This window comes from Pseudorasbora parva, chromosome 4 (assembly GCF_024679245.1).
Source record: "Pseudorasbora parva isolate DD20220531a chromosome 4, ASM2467924v1, whole genome shotgun sequence".
In the NCBI taxonomy this organism is placed as follows: domain Eukaryota; kingdom Metazoa; phylum Chordata; class Actinopteri; order Cypriniformes; family Gobionidae; genus Pseudorasbora; species Pseudorasbora parva.
Genome location: NC_090175.1, coordinates 50,509,654 through 50,526,446, shown reverse-complemented (window position 1 = coordinate 50,526,446; position 16,793 = coordinate 50,509,654). Strand labels below are relative to the sequence as shown.

General features: G+C 35.6%; 1 protein-coding gene across 1 annotated transcript in view; it reads left to right on the top strand.

Moving 5' to 3' along the window:
- Positions 1-16,793, top strand: part of si:ch73-383l1.1 (receptor tyrosine-protein kinase erbB-4) — a 251,255-nt gene that overhangs the window by 193,603 nt on the left and 40,859 nt on the right. Inside the window, exons 6-12 of the mRNA XM_067442180.1 lie at positions 4,345-4,463; positions 6,945-7,086; positions 7,252-7,365; positions 7,470-7,596; positions 10,056-10,129; positions 10,662-10,752; positions 11,507-11,706. Coding sequence (XP_067298281.1) covers positions 4,345-4,463; positions 6,945-7,086; positions 7,252-7,365; positions 7,470-7,596; positions 10,056-10,129; positions 10,662-10,752; positions 11,507-11,706 — 867 coding nt within the window. The remainder of the gene's footprint in view (positions 1-4,344; positions 4,464-6,944; positions 7,087-7,251; positions 7,366-7,469; positions 7,597-10,055; positions 10,130-10,661; positions 10,753-11,506; positions 11,707-16,793) is intronic.

Below are 16,793 nucleotides of genomic sequence, written 5' to 3'. Positions count from 1 at the left end.
TTTTTGTAACAGAAAAAGTTTTGTACAAATGTAAAGATCTCTTCACACCAAAATTGAAATAATAAACCTCAGGCCGAGGTAAAAATGCAAATTTACAGAAGTACAGAAGAGGGCGCAGCTCAAACAAAGCTTTAATTTGTGCTGCCGTTCTGGATAATGGAAAATAGGATGCAGGAGAAAAAAGTTCTTACTTCACCAAGAAAAACAGAAAAACTAAAGTCATTTTTGCTTTTGGTTTAACTGAATCATCAAAAGTTAGCAGCAAAACATTGGTCAATAAACCTAGATTAAATGCATAAAAATACTTGTTTTATTTGCATTTGACTGATTTTATTCATTTTGAGGAGTACTTTGTCTTATTTTGCAAGTGAGATAAGGAAATGCTCACATTTAGTCTAGAACTACAATAACCATTATGTTCGCACTTACTCTCCATTTTTCTCAACATGGGGACAGGAGAGCTATCAGTCAAATAAATGTGAAAAATTATCTTGGGGTACTTTTTTGAAAAAGTAACTCAGATATTGTGTTGTAGATTTTAAAACTAATGCCTTACTTTACTAGTTACTTGAAAAAGTAATCTGATTACGTAACTCAAGTTACCGAATCGCAGCATTGTGTTTCCAATTAGCAAGTTAGCATTTACTGAATTAGCTAGTTCAGTGGTTCCTAAACCTTTTAGGTTGGAGTATCTCCTAAAGCATTTGCAATCCTTCTGTGTATCCCCTCTCTTCCACTTAGACTGCAGTCACACCTTTTTTTATTATTATTTGCCATTGTTTGCCATCAACATTGACTTTTCAGTACATTTTTTGTTACCTTTATACATACCTTTATAACATTAATAATGTTTTAAATAAAAACAAAGTGAAATGTTTAAGTATTAAACTAAAACCACCAGTAGGTGGCAGTAAGTCAGTATTCACACAAAGCAAGTGGCTGTATTATGAACGAATCTTTGAATCAGTGACTTTCACGATTCGTTCAAAGCCACAGATTTGTTCATAAAACACAGCTGTGAGTTCTGTAGTTTTGCTGTGGCTTTTTTTTGGAACTATTATTTCATTGCAAAATAAAAAGTCTTTTAGATAGTCTGTTAAAGGAACACACTGACGTTTTATGACTTTAGCTTATTCAGCGTATCCCCCAGAGTTAGATAAGTCAGCTGCATCCATGGTACGGCAGCAAAGTTCCTTGATTATTACGCAGAAATGAGAGTGTAGTTCCTAGCCATATCGGTTTAGAAAATCACAACTTTTCATTTCTGTCAGTCTTGATACACAATGTAACTATACACATCACAACATGTAAATAGGAAAATGTTAGTGTCATTTTGTCACTTATTAAGCAGTAGCTAGATGGAGCCGTTTCCTCCAGTCTTTGTGCTAAGCTAGGCTAGCGGTGCGTGAGTCTGACAGAGTTATGGCATGCAAAGAGATGAGAATGATATGTATGGACTTATTTAACGCTGTTGTCACAAATCAGGCCTCTGGGGCTCCCTCTGATCGCCACCAGAGGGCTCCCTCACCTCAATATGAATCCTTTGCCCTGACTCATTAGCCACCATTGTTTACACCTGTGTGCCATTAGCCTCATCACCTCAGTCTATATAAACCACACTCTTAGAAGAAAAGGTTCTATCGGCGCTATGTATTTGGAACCCTTAAAAGGTTATACATAGAAGTATAGTTGAGTATACTCTAAAGACTTTTATGTTAAAAGGGTTTTATAATGACAAGAAAGAACCCTTTTGGCACTTAAAAATGGTTCTATATAGGGCATTTCAGAATGTTTGTAAACAATCGGCACCAAGATACTTCCGGGTGGCAGAACGCGAGCGGATTCTGCTGACAAACTGAAGAGATAAGCCGGCTACTGTAAACGGTTACAGAGTTAAGAACATTGTTGTTGATTAAAGTTGAAACTATGACAAAAACTTGTTGTGTTTGGGGTTGCGCCGTCAGCAAAAGGTGTGGGATTTTATCGATTTCATTCAGAAAGAAGTGAATATATCCAGCAAAACCTTTGGGTGAGGAGGTTAAAGCGAGTAGACATCGTCAAAAGTGGCGTTACAGAGAAGTATTCTCAAAACGGTCCATCTACAAAATCATAGCAGAGGATAGTTATCTTCAGCTGGGGAAAATCGAGACTAATATTAGTAAACTTTAGATCTCTTTTAAAGATTGACCTCATTGCCAGTCACTGCCTGAAGTAAAAGTAGGAAGAGACCGAACTTATAGTGTCATGTAGGCTACTGATCGAATGTCAGTGGAAGAAATAGGAAACGCAAAACATAGTTGTAGGCTGATGGATGATTGATGCGTGTACCACACTGGTTTGATCATCACCGCGAGTTTAGTTTGAGTGAATGCCTAACGTTAGTCTACAGCACGGTATCCTTTTGACCGTCTGAAGCTCAAGTCTGTGCCATCTGATCCGACTCCGAGCAACAGAAAATGATCATAGCCTTTTTAGTTAGATAACAGGGGAATAGACCATCTACGATAGCCTAACGTATTGTAAGTCAAACAGCAACAGTCACTAAAATAACTACTCAATGGTGGGCTGAGGCTTAATTAAAAATTATGGTATTAAACTAGCGCTACATCTACTGGAGCAGGGTTAGGCATGTCATGTATTGCTATCTCCTAAATGAATTAATCAGTCCCTCAATAATCATGTTAACTATGTCTGAAACCCAAGCAATTTACTAGCGTTGCCATAGGAACGCTTCGGCTTTTGCCACCCGGACGAACGTTTATTACTGTTGTGACGTCATGGTGAATTGTTGCATAGAACACTGCAAAAAAAAAAAAATGCATTTCTTTCCAAAGAAAAAAAATGCATTTCTTATCTTAGCAAAAACTCTCTTAATTTTGAGTTATTTTTCACCAAAAATAAGACAATTACTTTTGCTTCTCTAGTAAATACTTCTTGTTTTAAGAATGTTTAGATGTTTGGACTAGAAACAAGACAAAAATACTAAGTAAGAAAAGCATTTTTTGCAGTTAACCTTTTAGGGGTTCCAACTACGTAGCACCGATAGAACCTTTTTAGGTTCTATATAGAACGTTCACTCTGCTATTCACTGTGAATTCTTGTAAGGTCTAACACTACAATTCTGAGTGTTTTCCCATGTTTCGTGTCTCTTGGTTTTGGATCACCTGCCTGTCTCTGGACTACTCTCTTGCCTGCGTTCCCTGCCTTGTTGTTTTGTGTTTGCTTGTTTGTTTGAACTGCCTGCATGAATTGTGACCTTGCCTGTACTCTGGACTTCGATTGTGGATCATTGACTTGCATTTGGATCCCCACTCAGTTGACTCATTACATCCCAAGTCCCAAAAAGTCAGTGTGTTCCTTTAAATCTACAGGTACGAGAACGGCAGTCGTGGAGCGTGATTTGCTAAGGCGGAAGACTCTGCATGCAACCTATATGCATGTGGCTAATGTGGAAATGTTGTCAGTTTTGACCACAAAAGATGTGGTATTTTGATTGGATGTTGTGTATTTGTGGCATGTTAGAAATATATGCTCGGTTTTAATGTTATTTTAAGGTTGGGCAGAATGAGATAAACAGGAAATCTTAGCATTTTATTCCCCTGTTTGAGAACCACTGAGCTAGTTAATTCTAGCCAAGATTAATTTTTATTTTTTTATTTATTTTTATTACTACAAACAAGACTTTTCAGGCAAATGTTTTCAGTTGGAGATAATTTCTATTTTGGCATGGTGCTTTGTTACTTTGCATGCACAAACAGCTAAATTATCCTTTGCATTTTAGTGCATTGTTTTACAATAACATAATATTTGTAGAAATTGAAAAGCTTTACCTAAGTTGGCAAATTAAACAAAAATGCACTTCATGTGGTAACTTTCCTATTTAATCGTCAAAATAACTTGCATTTGTTGCAGATAAATATTGGAATATTGCTGTATATCAAAGTTTAAGAGACAATAAGGAGTTTCAGACACTGAAACTAAATGAGTTCTGTCTGTAACGTAAAAACATTCTGAAGCACCTAGAGTGATTGCTCTTGGGAACTCGCTGATCTTCTCTGGCACACTTGTGGCACAACCTGTAGTGAAGCGCTCATGAGTGGGAGGCAGACACAAAAAGAGGGACGGCAGGGGATGGCAGGTTCAGTTCTACATAATGAGGTATAATTAAAGAGGATCCAGCTCCATAGAGTGCCACGGCTGATGAAGGGTTGCACAGTTTGTCTGACAAATAATAGATTTAAGGTTTTTGCTGTCCTGGTGACTTTTGACATATTTACAGGAAAGTAAAGTAATAAAAACTCCACAGATGCTGAGAGAGCTTCACTTTTGTCTTTGCGGTTACAGTGACAAAGACGGTGTGTGCAGAGCAGTGTGATGGACGCTGTTTTGGTCCCTATGTCAGTAACTGCTGCCACCGTGAATGTGCAGGAGGCTGTTTCGGACCCAAAGACACGGACTGCTTTGTATGTCAACTCTTTATTTTTACCTGATTTTGCATGACTATGAAGTGTAATAAAGGTAATGACAAATGCCTGCTCACTTTGTTTTTATAATAATTTGAAGGTGAGGGAGCGTTCTCAGAACTTCTTCGACCCTAGCATTCTGCCAAGGTTCCCTCAAAGTTATATACAAACGTTATTCCATGTTAAGGGGGTCATATGATGCTATTTTAAAAGTTCATTATTTCGTTTTTTGGGTTAATAGAACAGGTTAACATGCTTTAATGTTTAAAAAACATTTTGCACATACTGTACATTATTGCAGTACCCTTTTCCCCATTCTTTTCCCAGTTTTCCCTTCTGAAAAACTCAGAGTGCTCTGGTTGGCCAGCAGGCCTGGTGCGTGAGACCTCAAGCATGTGTCGGAAATGTATTGCCTCTTACCATAATTGCGAGCTTCAGCTTCATCGGTTTTACCATATCAGTTCAAGCCCGAGTTGGATTCTGAAAATGCGGGTGATCTAGGCGATCGATTGGAACCAGCTTTGCAAACACGACTTGAGCAGAACGTGCAGCAGTAGTCTATGTCTATAGCCGGTGTTGTACTCTCCCAGGTTCAGGAAGCTGTGTAAAATGTTCTGTACACAATCAAACATTGGGTTGTAATGTTGTAGGCAAGACCGCCTAATCTGAGACAAAGTCTAATGTGTGTTAAAGGGTTAGTTCACCCAAAAATGAAAATTATTTAATTAAATACTCACCCTCATGTCGTTGGACACCCGTAAGACCTTCGTTCATCTTTAGTGTATCGTTCATTGTCTTTCGTGTAGGTTTTGGACGTGAACTCACGCGATAGTGACGCAGCCGATGCTCCTCCTCTTCCGGGTCATGAATCGAACGGCGGATCTGCGTCATATTCTCGCGCATGCGTCGAGCTCACATCAATAATTTGGTGGATAAAGTCGTTATTTAAATTTGTATGCGTACAATAACTATTTTAGCGCATTGTAAAATTATTGTACAGCCACTCTAGTGAGATGGGCTTGTATCAATTTTTTTAGTGCCTTTATGGATCTTGTGAGTGTAAATGTACTGAATGCCAATGGAGGCCTATCTGAAGCCTTTCTCAGCCATCAGCTTACAACAAAAATATCTTAATTTGTGTTCTGAAGATGAACAAAGGTCTTACGGGTGTCAGACGACATGAGTAAACATGATTAACATGAGCATGATGATTAAATAATTTTCATTTTTGGGTGAACTAACCCTTTAAGACCAAGACTTTGAGAGGTTGAGACTAAGACAAGACCAAGACCAGACCAGCACTCCTTATATGCATACAGTAAATATGCACATACCACCTGAGAAATTACTTAATTTTAATCAAGAAATATAATTAGAATAAGACACTACATAAAGCTGTTACAAATCAAATAAATTCATTAACAACAAAATTCATATTTGTGTTGCAGAGGTGGTACAGAAGATGCATCTGAATTGCTGAATTACATAAGGCATGAATAATTTTGAGAATCATGTTTAAAACGACAAAAATGAGTGTCTGTATAAAAGCAATATCATGTTTGCAGTCATTCTCAAATTTGTGACAGCAGCTCTCTCTGGCTCTTGTGATATTCCTTATATATTACGTTATTATGTAAAAATCCAGATCAAATACAAGTGCTTTTTTGCAGCAGTATCTTGAATTTTGTGACTATTTGTATTAATTTTGGTGAAATTACAATCCCTCATTAATTTCTGATTTGGCACAATAAATAAATCAAATTAGAAATAACTTATCATGGCTATCAAGTTATCATGGAGCAGTATGTTTTACATCCAGTCACATTAATGATGTTAATAAATAAATCAGACAATGCACTAGCAATTTATTAATATCCTAGAAGTTGTGGTCTTGATCGTTCTTGAATCCAGAGTCTTCAAAATCTGAGATTGAGTAAATGTGGGCAAGACTGAGACAAGACCAAGATCTTAAAAATAAATTAAAGGCCGGTCTCGAGTACTACAACATTATTGGGTTGTATTCTTGTTTTCTGTTTTCGGAAAGGCAAACAAATCGTTTTGACTTTCATGTACAAACACACAGTGTCGCTGTGACATGGAGACAACACTATAATTGACTGAAGTTGTGTCTTCTCTCTTTGCATATGCCTTTGGGTGAGCATTTGTGGCGTAGATGTTTGAAGAAGTAATATCTGGACTTTAATTGAGGCATTTTTAGCAGGTCTGGAGCAGTGTACTCTGTTAGATAGAATGCATTGCTGCGTGGGACACCATGAGATTTGTTACTGCAAACAGAAGGAAAAAAAAGAAAAAGGAAAGCATTAAAAAGCATCATATGACCCCTTTAATAGAAAGCTGGTTTAAAGGGAACATGCAAAACATTTTTAGATCATGTTTTTAGCTGGGGCATAGGTGTCTCTTCATTATAATCATGTTTTATTGATTGAACACATACTTGCATGACTGTTTTTTTGTTCTCAGGCTTGTACCAACTTTAATGACAGCGGGGCCTGTGTGACACAATGTCCTCAGCCATTCGTCTACAATCCAACAACCTTCCAGCTCGAACACAATCCCAACGCCAAATACACCTATGGAGCTTTCTGTGTCAAGAAATGCCCACGTAAGTTGTATTGAATAATAAATTAAATAAATAAATAGTAATAATAATAAATCAACACAATTGAAATGGTGTAAATAATGGCAGAATTTATTTTTGGGTGAACTGCCCCTTTAAAACAAAGAAGCATCGACTTCCACAAGTAAGCTCTGTTGTTCTTTGACATAGATAACTTTGTGGTGGATCACAGCTCTTGTGTCAGAGCCTGTCCGAGCAACAAGATGGAAGTGGAGGAAAATAACATCAAGATGTGCATCCCGTGCACTGACATCTGTCCAAAAAGTACAATACTTACCATACTTACAAATAACAGAAAACAACCTCTACGCTTAGGAACGTATCTGCGTGGGTATGTTCATGTTTGTTTGTTTGTATGTGGTGTTCAGTGTGTGATGGTATAGGTACCGGTAGTCTTCAGACGGCTCAAACCGTAGATTCCAGCAACATTGAGAAGTTTGTCAATTGCACCAAGATCAATGGCAACCTCATCTTCCTCATCACGGGCATCAAAGGGTAAGACATTGTTAAAGGGGTCATAAACTGCATTGCTTTAATGCTTCCTGGGATGCACTTAGTTAGTTAGTTAGTTAGTTAGTTAGTTAGTTAGTTAGTTAGTTAGTTAGTTAGTTAGTTAGTTAGTTAGTTAGTTAGTTAGTTAGTTAGTATGATTTTTTTTTAATTGTAATAATTAAGAAATAAAATACAATTTTCCTACCCTAATTTTAGCCCCCTGATTTGAATGCTTTGTTTGAAGGGGCGTGTCTGCTGTGACACTTCAGTGTAAACGCCCACTGCTGTGATTGGCTAGCATCTTTGAATATGAAATCGCTAATTATGACATGTGGAACGCTCTCAAAAACGCTTAGCCCGTTTTTACTATTACAGCTCTCAAGGTTAACTAATGGTGAAAAGTGTTGATTATAGCATTATATTTAGATCGTGGCATGAAAGGTTGCATGATGTCCGTTGTAGCCGATCACAGACATGTCGAGCATGAATGCAGCGATCTCGTCTTTGCAATTTGATTTCTGCCCCCTAACAAAAGCTTTTGTCATAACTAACAGTGCAAACACAATGTAAATAAGTGATTTGTTGATTATTATGGGACTTTTGATGAGAGTCCAGAACTCAGTCTCTGATAAACTCAGACTGTTTGATTGACAGCTCAAGTGATTGCAAAGGAAGCATTCTGTAATTGCGTTCTATATGTAATTTATCACATTATAAAGCTACACTGTGTACCTTTTTTAGTTTCTTCTTAGCTAAAAACACTTAGTTCTTTCAAAAATATATGTGCTCATTAATTTATATTTACTTCTTTCAAGTAATAAAGTATTCTCGTTAGTTAATAATACAAAAATTAGAAAAATACATACGGGTGAGGGGTTCGGATGCTGGTCGCCATGTTGCCCCTCCATCTTGAAAGTACATTAGCCAAAGAGGGACATACCCGTAAATTCAAGCTTCGCCTTTCACGTTTTAACACTCGAAGGCACTCATGGATGAGGTCGAACTGGGAGCCATGTTAATCTTGGACTAAATCGGCCACCGTAGGAGTTGAAACGAAATCAGAATTGAGAGGAACAGAAACTATTATTCACTGGATGGTCATATACCTTTAGACTGCTAGATGGGGGAAAATATCACACAGTGTAGCTTTAAGAAAAGATTATTTTTATACTGCTGAGGTAAACTAGGTGAAGTTGGCCGTTTAGTCAGTGGTTTGATTTTCTGACACATAGACAAAGAAGATCTGACTGTACATGAAACATTACATACCAAAAATCACAAGATCAAGCATTAGAATGAACACAGTCACTTACATGTTGTGGAATTACTGTTGAGTTCATATTTGTAAAACTCTGTTTGCAAAATTTGTGCTGAAATTGGGACTGATTTACCAAAGAGTCCTCGGTGAAATGTTCTAAATACAATATGAGCAATAATGCTCAACTGAGACATTCACATTGTTAAAAATAAGTAAAATAATCACATCCCTATTAGGATCCTTTGGAAAGTAATATATTATTTTAAGTCCAGTGATCCTGTCCTCTGCTCTTCTCTCCTCGTCATCTCACTAACACACCAGTGGGCGGGGCCGATGTTACAATGGTGAAATAGGCATTGGTTTTCTTCTGCAGAGGCGGTAGATGATTTATCCGTTCATGACCGTTTTAAATCTTTCAGGCTGACAGATTTGAGCATTCAGATATGACATTGGTGTTTCTCTTTTAATAGCTATGTGCCCCCAAAAGCTGCAATAAACCATGTCAGAGAGCATTGCAGTGAGGTGGTTTCAATGAATATAAAGCTGAAATGTAACTTTACATGCTGACAGAAGAAAGAAATTATCTTGTCACATGATAAAAAAAATGTAGATTTTTTTTTTTTTAAGTTACCGTTATTGTCGCTGCATAAACTACAAAACGTGAATTAATGTACATGCATACATGTTCAGTCTATAGGCGCACAGTGTTTCTTTACAAAGTGGCATTGCCAACTACTGGTTTGCCAGCATAATACAGCATTTTTAATCATTTTCGTGGAACCATATGAACGGTTTGAGATTTTGACAACGTTGTAATCTATACAAAAAACAACAACCTTTGAGCAGCAAATAGTGGGGTTTTCATGGTTACATGTCTTCTAATGATATTATCTTGATGTATCTACAAAATAAGATATGATATATCTTGATTTTATTAAAAGGCTTGAAAAATTTGTAATAATATTTATCAATGATTATAATTTTTCTTGCTTCTATATAAATAAACGCCTATTTACTATGACTGAATCAACCTGTCTATATTAGTTTATGCAAATGGAAGTATTTTTAAGGGTAAGATCAAGTAGAAATAGCTTTTCACAACTGCTTATTTTAATTCTTTACCATTCAGTGTAATTTGTGTCCATCTGCACATACACTCTTTTGCATTCCTTAAACTCATTCCATGTTTTGCTTTGTTTAACAGAGACATGTATCATGGCATTGGCGCTCTGGATCCTGAGCGACTAAATGTGTTCCGCACCGTCAGAGAGATCACAGGTAGAGAGAGAGAGAGTGAGACAGAGAGGATGTCATCAGTTTTACAATAATTTGGTTGAGCTACATGCACTTAAGCATGCAAATGAAAAACTAATGTGAACACAAATTCATTTCTTAAGACACTGTCATATTAGTCATGGATCCTTATTTTTACAACTAATATGATTTGTTACAGTATTTATTTGCTGAGTCTAATAGGTTAGAAAAAATGAACATTTAGTCACATTAGAAGACTTCATTAAAATATGGTGTGTGCACAAACAGATATTATATTGCAGTTAATTGAGTGAAACGTAATGAAACTGTGCACGATAAGAAAGACCTATGACTGTTGCTGTGAACACAGTTCCCATGCCGACCATAAAAGCACACCTCTGATATTGATCATAAGAACACGTGTGACTAGTATGGAAATCATTCCCAATGAAACATGTTGTTTAATATTTGCCAGTGGGATATTACATTTCTATATTTCCTTTATACATTAACTGTATAATGATATTTAAAACTTGTCTGTTAATTCCTTTCAAAGGTTACTTGAACATCCAGTCTTGGCCAGAAAACATGACTGACCTTGGTGTCTTTTCCAACCTTGTCACCATAGGAGGAAGAACACTTTATAGGTACAAAACACAGCAGATCAGTATTTTATATGTCAATGTCAATGTCAATGTCAGCTTTATTTATATAGCACCATTCAAACAACACACGTTGACCAATGTGCTTTACAACATCTATATATAAAAGAAATAAAAACAATATTAGTAATGACAATACACATATTAATAATCATAATAAAAATATTCTCTATCTATGTATTAATATCCATTTCAACACTAGGGATACGCCATGGAAAACAAGTGTGTCTTAAGTTGTATTTTAAAAACGTGTATGGAATCAGCATCCTTGACATTTATTGGTAAGCTATTCCAAAGTCTAGGTGCTACTGCCGCAAATGCACGATCCCCTTTCCGGCTTAATTTAGTCCTTGGAATTTTAAGCAAATTTTGAGTTGTTGATCTCAAAGTTCTTCCTGATTGATGTTTAATTAACAGGTCTGATAAATAAGACGGTGCAAGGCCATGCAGGGATTTGTATACAAGTAGAAGTAATTTAAAATCAATTCTGTATTGTACTTAATTAAATAATTAAAATCAATTCTGTATTCTGTAAAGTATTTTATATACGTATTTATCTTATTTGCATGATCAACATCAGTGGAACCGATATCAACATTTTCATACAGTACGTCCAGTTTAACGTATCAGACCAGATCAAATTGTCTGCTAAATGACTACCAAATAAAAATGTGAATAAAACGAAAGAGCGATAGGTTTGGAGGTTTTTTAGTGGTCCTCTGTGTTTCTGCTTCCTCAGTGGTATTTCTCTGCTGATCCTGAAGCAGCGCTGGATCTCTTCACTGCAGTTCCAGTCTTTGAGAGAGATCAGCGCCGGAAACGTCTACATGACCAACAACAGCCAGCTCTGCTTCTACAATACAGTGAACTGGACTGGTCTGTTCCGCACCAGCACCCAGAGAGCTCTGATCAAGAACAACAGGGACCCCAGAGAGTGTAGTGAGTGTTCTGCAATACTACCAAAAGAGATATTTTTAATGATGTGCTTTAGTAAAAGGTTTAAAGCTAAGGCACTACAGGTGAATATAATAAATAAAATAAAAAATAATACAAATATTTTTAATTTATTTTTTGTATATCAAGTTTTCTGAAATGCTATGTTTAAATTTGTAAATAAGGTGTTATCTAATTAAGCATGCATTACTTTACATCTCCAGAATAAACATTTAAACATTAGTTAAAACCAGTTACACTATCCTTGTTTCGTTTTTATTGACATAATATTGGAGTTTTTAGAAAGGAGATGTTGGATATTTGTATTTATTGGTAAGATATAACAGGCAAAAAAAAACAAATTTTAACTATATTTTTAGGAATAAAATATTGTGTTGGGTTTTCATGTTTTATGGAGACTTTTTATAGACATAATAATTTTATATTGTACATACTGAATATCCTATCCCCTAACCCTAAACCTACTTATCACAGAAAACTGCATTTTTACATTTTCAAAAAAACATCACTTAGTATGATTTATAAGCTGTTTACCTCATGGGGATGGGAAAAAAAAATTCCCACAAGGACAATGATTTTTGGATATTATCCACATATTCCACATTCCACATGATTTCTCAATGTTAAGTGGTCTCTTCATTTCCATAGGCATAATGGTTTTTTTACCGTACAAACCGTATTTTCTATCCCCCTACACTGCCCCTGCCCCTAAATCTACCATCACAGAAAACATTCTGCATTTTTACTTACTCAAAAAAACTCATCCTGTATGATTTATAAGCCTTTTCAAAGTAAGGACATGGGTAATGACCTCATATTTCACCCTATCCATCTAATACCTATGTCATACCCATGTCATTATACACTGATATTTTCACACACACACATACACACACACACACACACAAAATAATGATAATTAGGTGGAAATGTGTTTAATTGTCATAAACATAACAATCCAGTGACAACAAAATTAAATAAAAACCTACCAAAATTTTTTTTTTTATTGTATTTATTTTCATAATAAGTATAAGTATACAAATCCATTAACATATTTACTGACATATTGCTTGGGACTTTTTATATTATATTTTAATTATATTATAATTCAACTTTATATGGAGTACTAATTTATTGCACAATGCACATTTCTTAATAGTAAGCCTAAAAAGTGTCACTATCCTAAGGATAGTATGATATATGTGTAATATAAAACAGTCTTTAAATGTAAAGTCTACCTAAAGTATTCTTGCAATAGATATAGAGCTGTGGTTAGTATACAGCTGCAGTGGCGGAGCTAGACTTAAAAAACAGGGGTGGCAAAGGGGTGGCAAGGTGTTATTTTGGGGGGTCAATATACAAAGTGTTCAATTACACTAAAAATAAATTATTTCCCACAAAATGTAGCGAATCCGCCAGGGTGCAAGCGCAACTGGCTTTTAAAGGGAATGGGAGATGACTCACTTATATAATGCACTTGAAACTTAATTCTGAATTTAAGACGCAATTTACTGCCTCTGCTCACTGCTCTGACCTGCTGGTGATACACTGGGTTCTTGTGTGTCATTATCTTTCTCTTCTTGACTTCCCTGTCCACCACCTACATATGGTTCACTACAACAGCTGACACTGGGACTGGGATCTGTTTGGCCCTGATCTGCACCTGACTTTTGCTTCTTTAGAAAGAAGTTGGTGATAGCGCTTTTTCTCTTCATTCTGCTGTCTCTACTCAAAGAAAAGCTTGGTTACACACCTCATGAAGAAACCATAATTTGGAACAATTTGCTTATTATTATTATTTACCATGTGTACACCGTTACTAATAATAATACAAATATTAAAGTAATACATTACGACAAAATCTGAGTATATTGAGGTCTAGCCTATTTGACAACACAAGGAAATTGCTTAAAGACATAGACATGTATGTTATGTTAAGTAAGGGATAATGTATAGCGAGGCAGTTGTTATAGCGAATACAACACCGACAGGTTGTTTAGGAGCCTGGCGTGAAGCAGAGGGATCTTAAATCAGCCTAAAATCTTAAATCTTGAAAGGGGTTGTATTCGCTATAACAACCGCCTCGCTATACATTATTGCGCTTATTACATGGCTACTACCTACCAAATAAATAAATAATTTGACACAACATATTGATTTAAAAGGGAGTTTATTGATTTAAAAACTATTGCTTCCGCTAAAGAAAATAATCTGTTCGGTCTCTAAGGTTAGAATCCTACGTCCATGGCAACGCTCTGTTTTTCATGACAACGGTCTGTTATCCTAAGATTAGTGCTGCATTACACATGCCAATTTGAACTAGATTAAAAAGTTTGAAGACAAACTTTAAGTTGGCTTGGAAGAGAGTTGATCAGAAAGTTTGAAAAGGTTTGAAATAAGTTTAGTTAGTTTAATAAGTTTAAAGCTGTAAATAGTTTGATAAGTTTAAAGTTGTAAATTGTTTGATAAGTTTAAAGTTATAGATAGATAGATAGATAGATAGATAGATAGATAGATAGATAGATAGATAGATAGATAGATAGATAGATAGATAGATAGATAGATAGATAGATAGATAGATAGATAGATAGATAGATAGATAGATAGACAGAAGAGATTCAAAATATCAAAATTTGAATTATGACAGACACACACGTTTGTTTTTGTGAAATGTCCCCCCAACACACACACACACACACACACACACACACACACTCACTCTCTCTCTCTCTCTCTCTCTCTCTCTCTCTCTCTCTCTCTCTCTCTCTCTCTCTCTCTCTCTCTCTCTCTCTCTCTCTCTCTCTCTCTATTTCTCTCACACACGTTTGTTTTTGTGAAAAGTGGGGACATGGGTAATGTCCTCACACACACACACACACACACACACACACACACACACACACACACACACACACACACACACACACACACACAGTAAATAAATAGTTTGATAAGTTTAAAGTTTTTAATAGTTTGATAAGTTTAAAGTTTTAAACAGTTTGATAAGTTTAAAGTTTTAAACAGTTTGATAAGTTTAAAGTTTTAAACCGTTTGATAAGTTTAAAGTTTTAAATAGTTCGATAAGTTTCAAGTTTTAGATAGATAGACAGACAGACAGACAGACAGACAGACAGACAGACAGACAGACAGACAGACAGACAGACAGACAGACAGACAGACAGACAGACAGACAGACAGACAGATAGATAGATAGATAGATAGATAGATAGATAGATAGATAGATAGATAGATAGATAGATAGATAGATAGATAGATAGATAGATAGATAGATAGATAGATAGATAGATAGATAGATAGATAGATAGATAGAGTTTTAAATCAGCATTTTTAGAAAAAACCCTAAGTCGGATCAGTCTGAAAAGATAAGGCAACCCGAGTCAGAACAGTTTGAAAGTCTGAGCCGAGTTTGTAGCTTGAACAGTCTAAGAGGAGTAGCAATTCGTTTTTTAGCCTTAAGCTTTATTAAGTTTTAAGCCACCCTAATGTTTTTGATTGTTGCTGAACATTTGAACATTAACGACATGTTTTAAGCATATTTACGCAGGCGCGGCTGTATTAGTCAGTCAGTTTCACGACTAGTAATGCTCATTGAAGTATTAATGCTAAGCATTAAAGTGCAACGTCTCCCTTACTTCCCGTTAAAACAGTACTTCGTTTAATTCAATTCCAATAAAAGCCGTACATACCAGCAAAATGCTCTTCATCGATCCTGTGTGCGCAGGGTTGCCAGGTCCCAGAAATATTTCTAGCCCAATGACAACTCAAAACCCGCCCAAATGGAATGAAAACTAGCCCAATTTTTCAGTGTCCAATCAGATTAGACAACCACTGGATTCCCATAAAGGTCCCATATATAAAATTGATATAAAATGTATTGTTTTTTTAAAAAAAAAAAAGTCTCTTCTGCTCACCAAGGCTGCATTTATTTGATCAAAAATACAGCTAAACAGTATTATTGTGAAATATTTGTACATAAAATAAATAACTATTAAAAATAACTTTTTTAATATAATCTAAAATGCAATTTATTTATGTGATTCAAAACTGAATTTTCAGCTGAATTATTCCAGTCTTCAGTGTCACATGATCCTTCAGAAATCTTTGTAATATGATGATTTGCCCCTCAATAATTATTTATTATTATCAATGTTGAAAACAGTTTTTTTTTCAGGATTATTTAATGAATAGAAAGTTCAAAAGAACAGCATTTATCTGAAATATAATGCTTTTTCAACTTTATAAATGTCTATACCATCACTTAATTAATTTTTAAGGCATCCTTGCTGAATAAATGTATTCCTTTCTTTGTTTACCCACCCCCTACCCCCGGTAGTACAATGTTACTAAAGTTTTCTATTTCAGATGAATACTGTTTTGTTTTTGTTTTTTACTTTCTATTAATTAAATAATCCTAAAAGTGTTTTAACATTGATAATAATCATATGTTTGTTGAGGAGGAAATAATTATATTATAATGATTTCTGAAGGATCATGTGACACTGAAGACTGGAGAAATGATGCTGAAAACACAGCTTTAAATCACAGAATAAATTACACTTTACTATATTCAAATAGAAAACAGTTTCTTTATATTTTAATAATATTTCACAATATTACAGTCAACATTACTTTTTTATTTTTAATAAAATAAATGCAGTTTTGTTGAAGATACTTATTTCAAAAACAATCAAAATAGTCGATTCCAAAATTGTGTGTGTGTGTGTGTGTGTGTGTGTGTGTGTGTGTGTGTGTGTGTGTGTGTGTGTGTGTGTGTGTGTGTGTGTGTGTGTGTGTGTACAGTTTACAATCTCAGGGCTGTCTTCATTTAGACATATGCTAGTCTCTTCCCCACCCTTCTCATGTGGTGCTGAATAGATTTCAGCAGTAAAGAGAGAAAGCATCTGTGGTGATGGTTTTCTCCATTTACCTGACATTTTATAGTGCTGCTTGTTTATCCACGGACAACCGAACCGATGCTTCAACCACCAAAGGCATAACTTATGTGACGTGATGATGCTTGATTTGTGAAATGCTCAAGTGACGTGTCTACT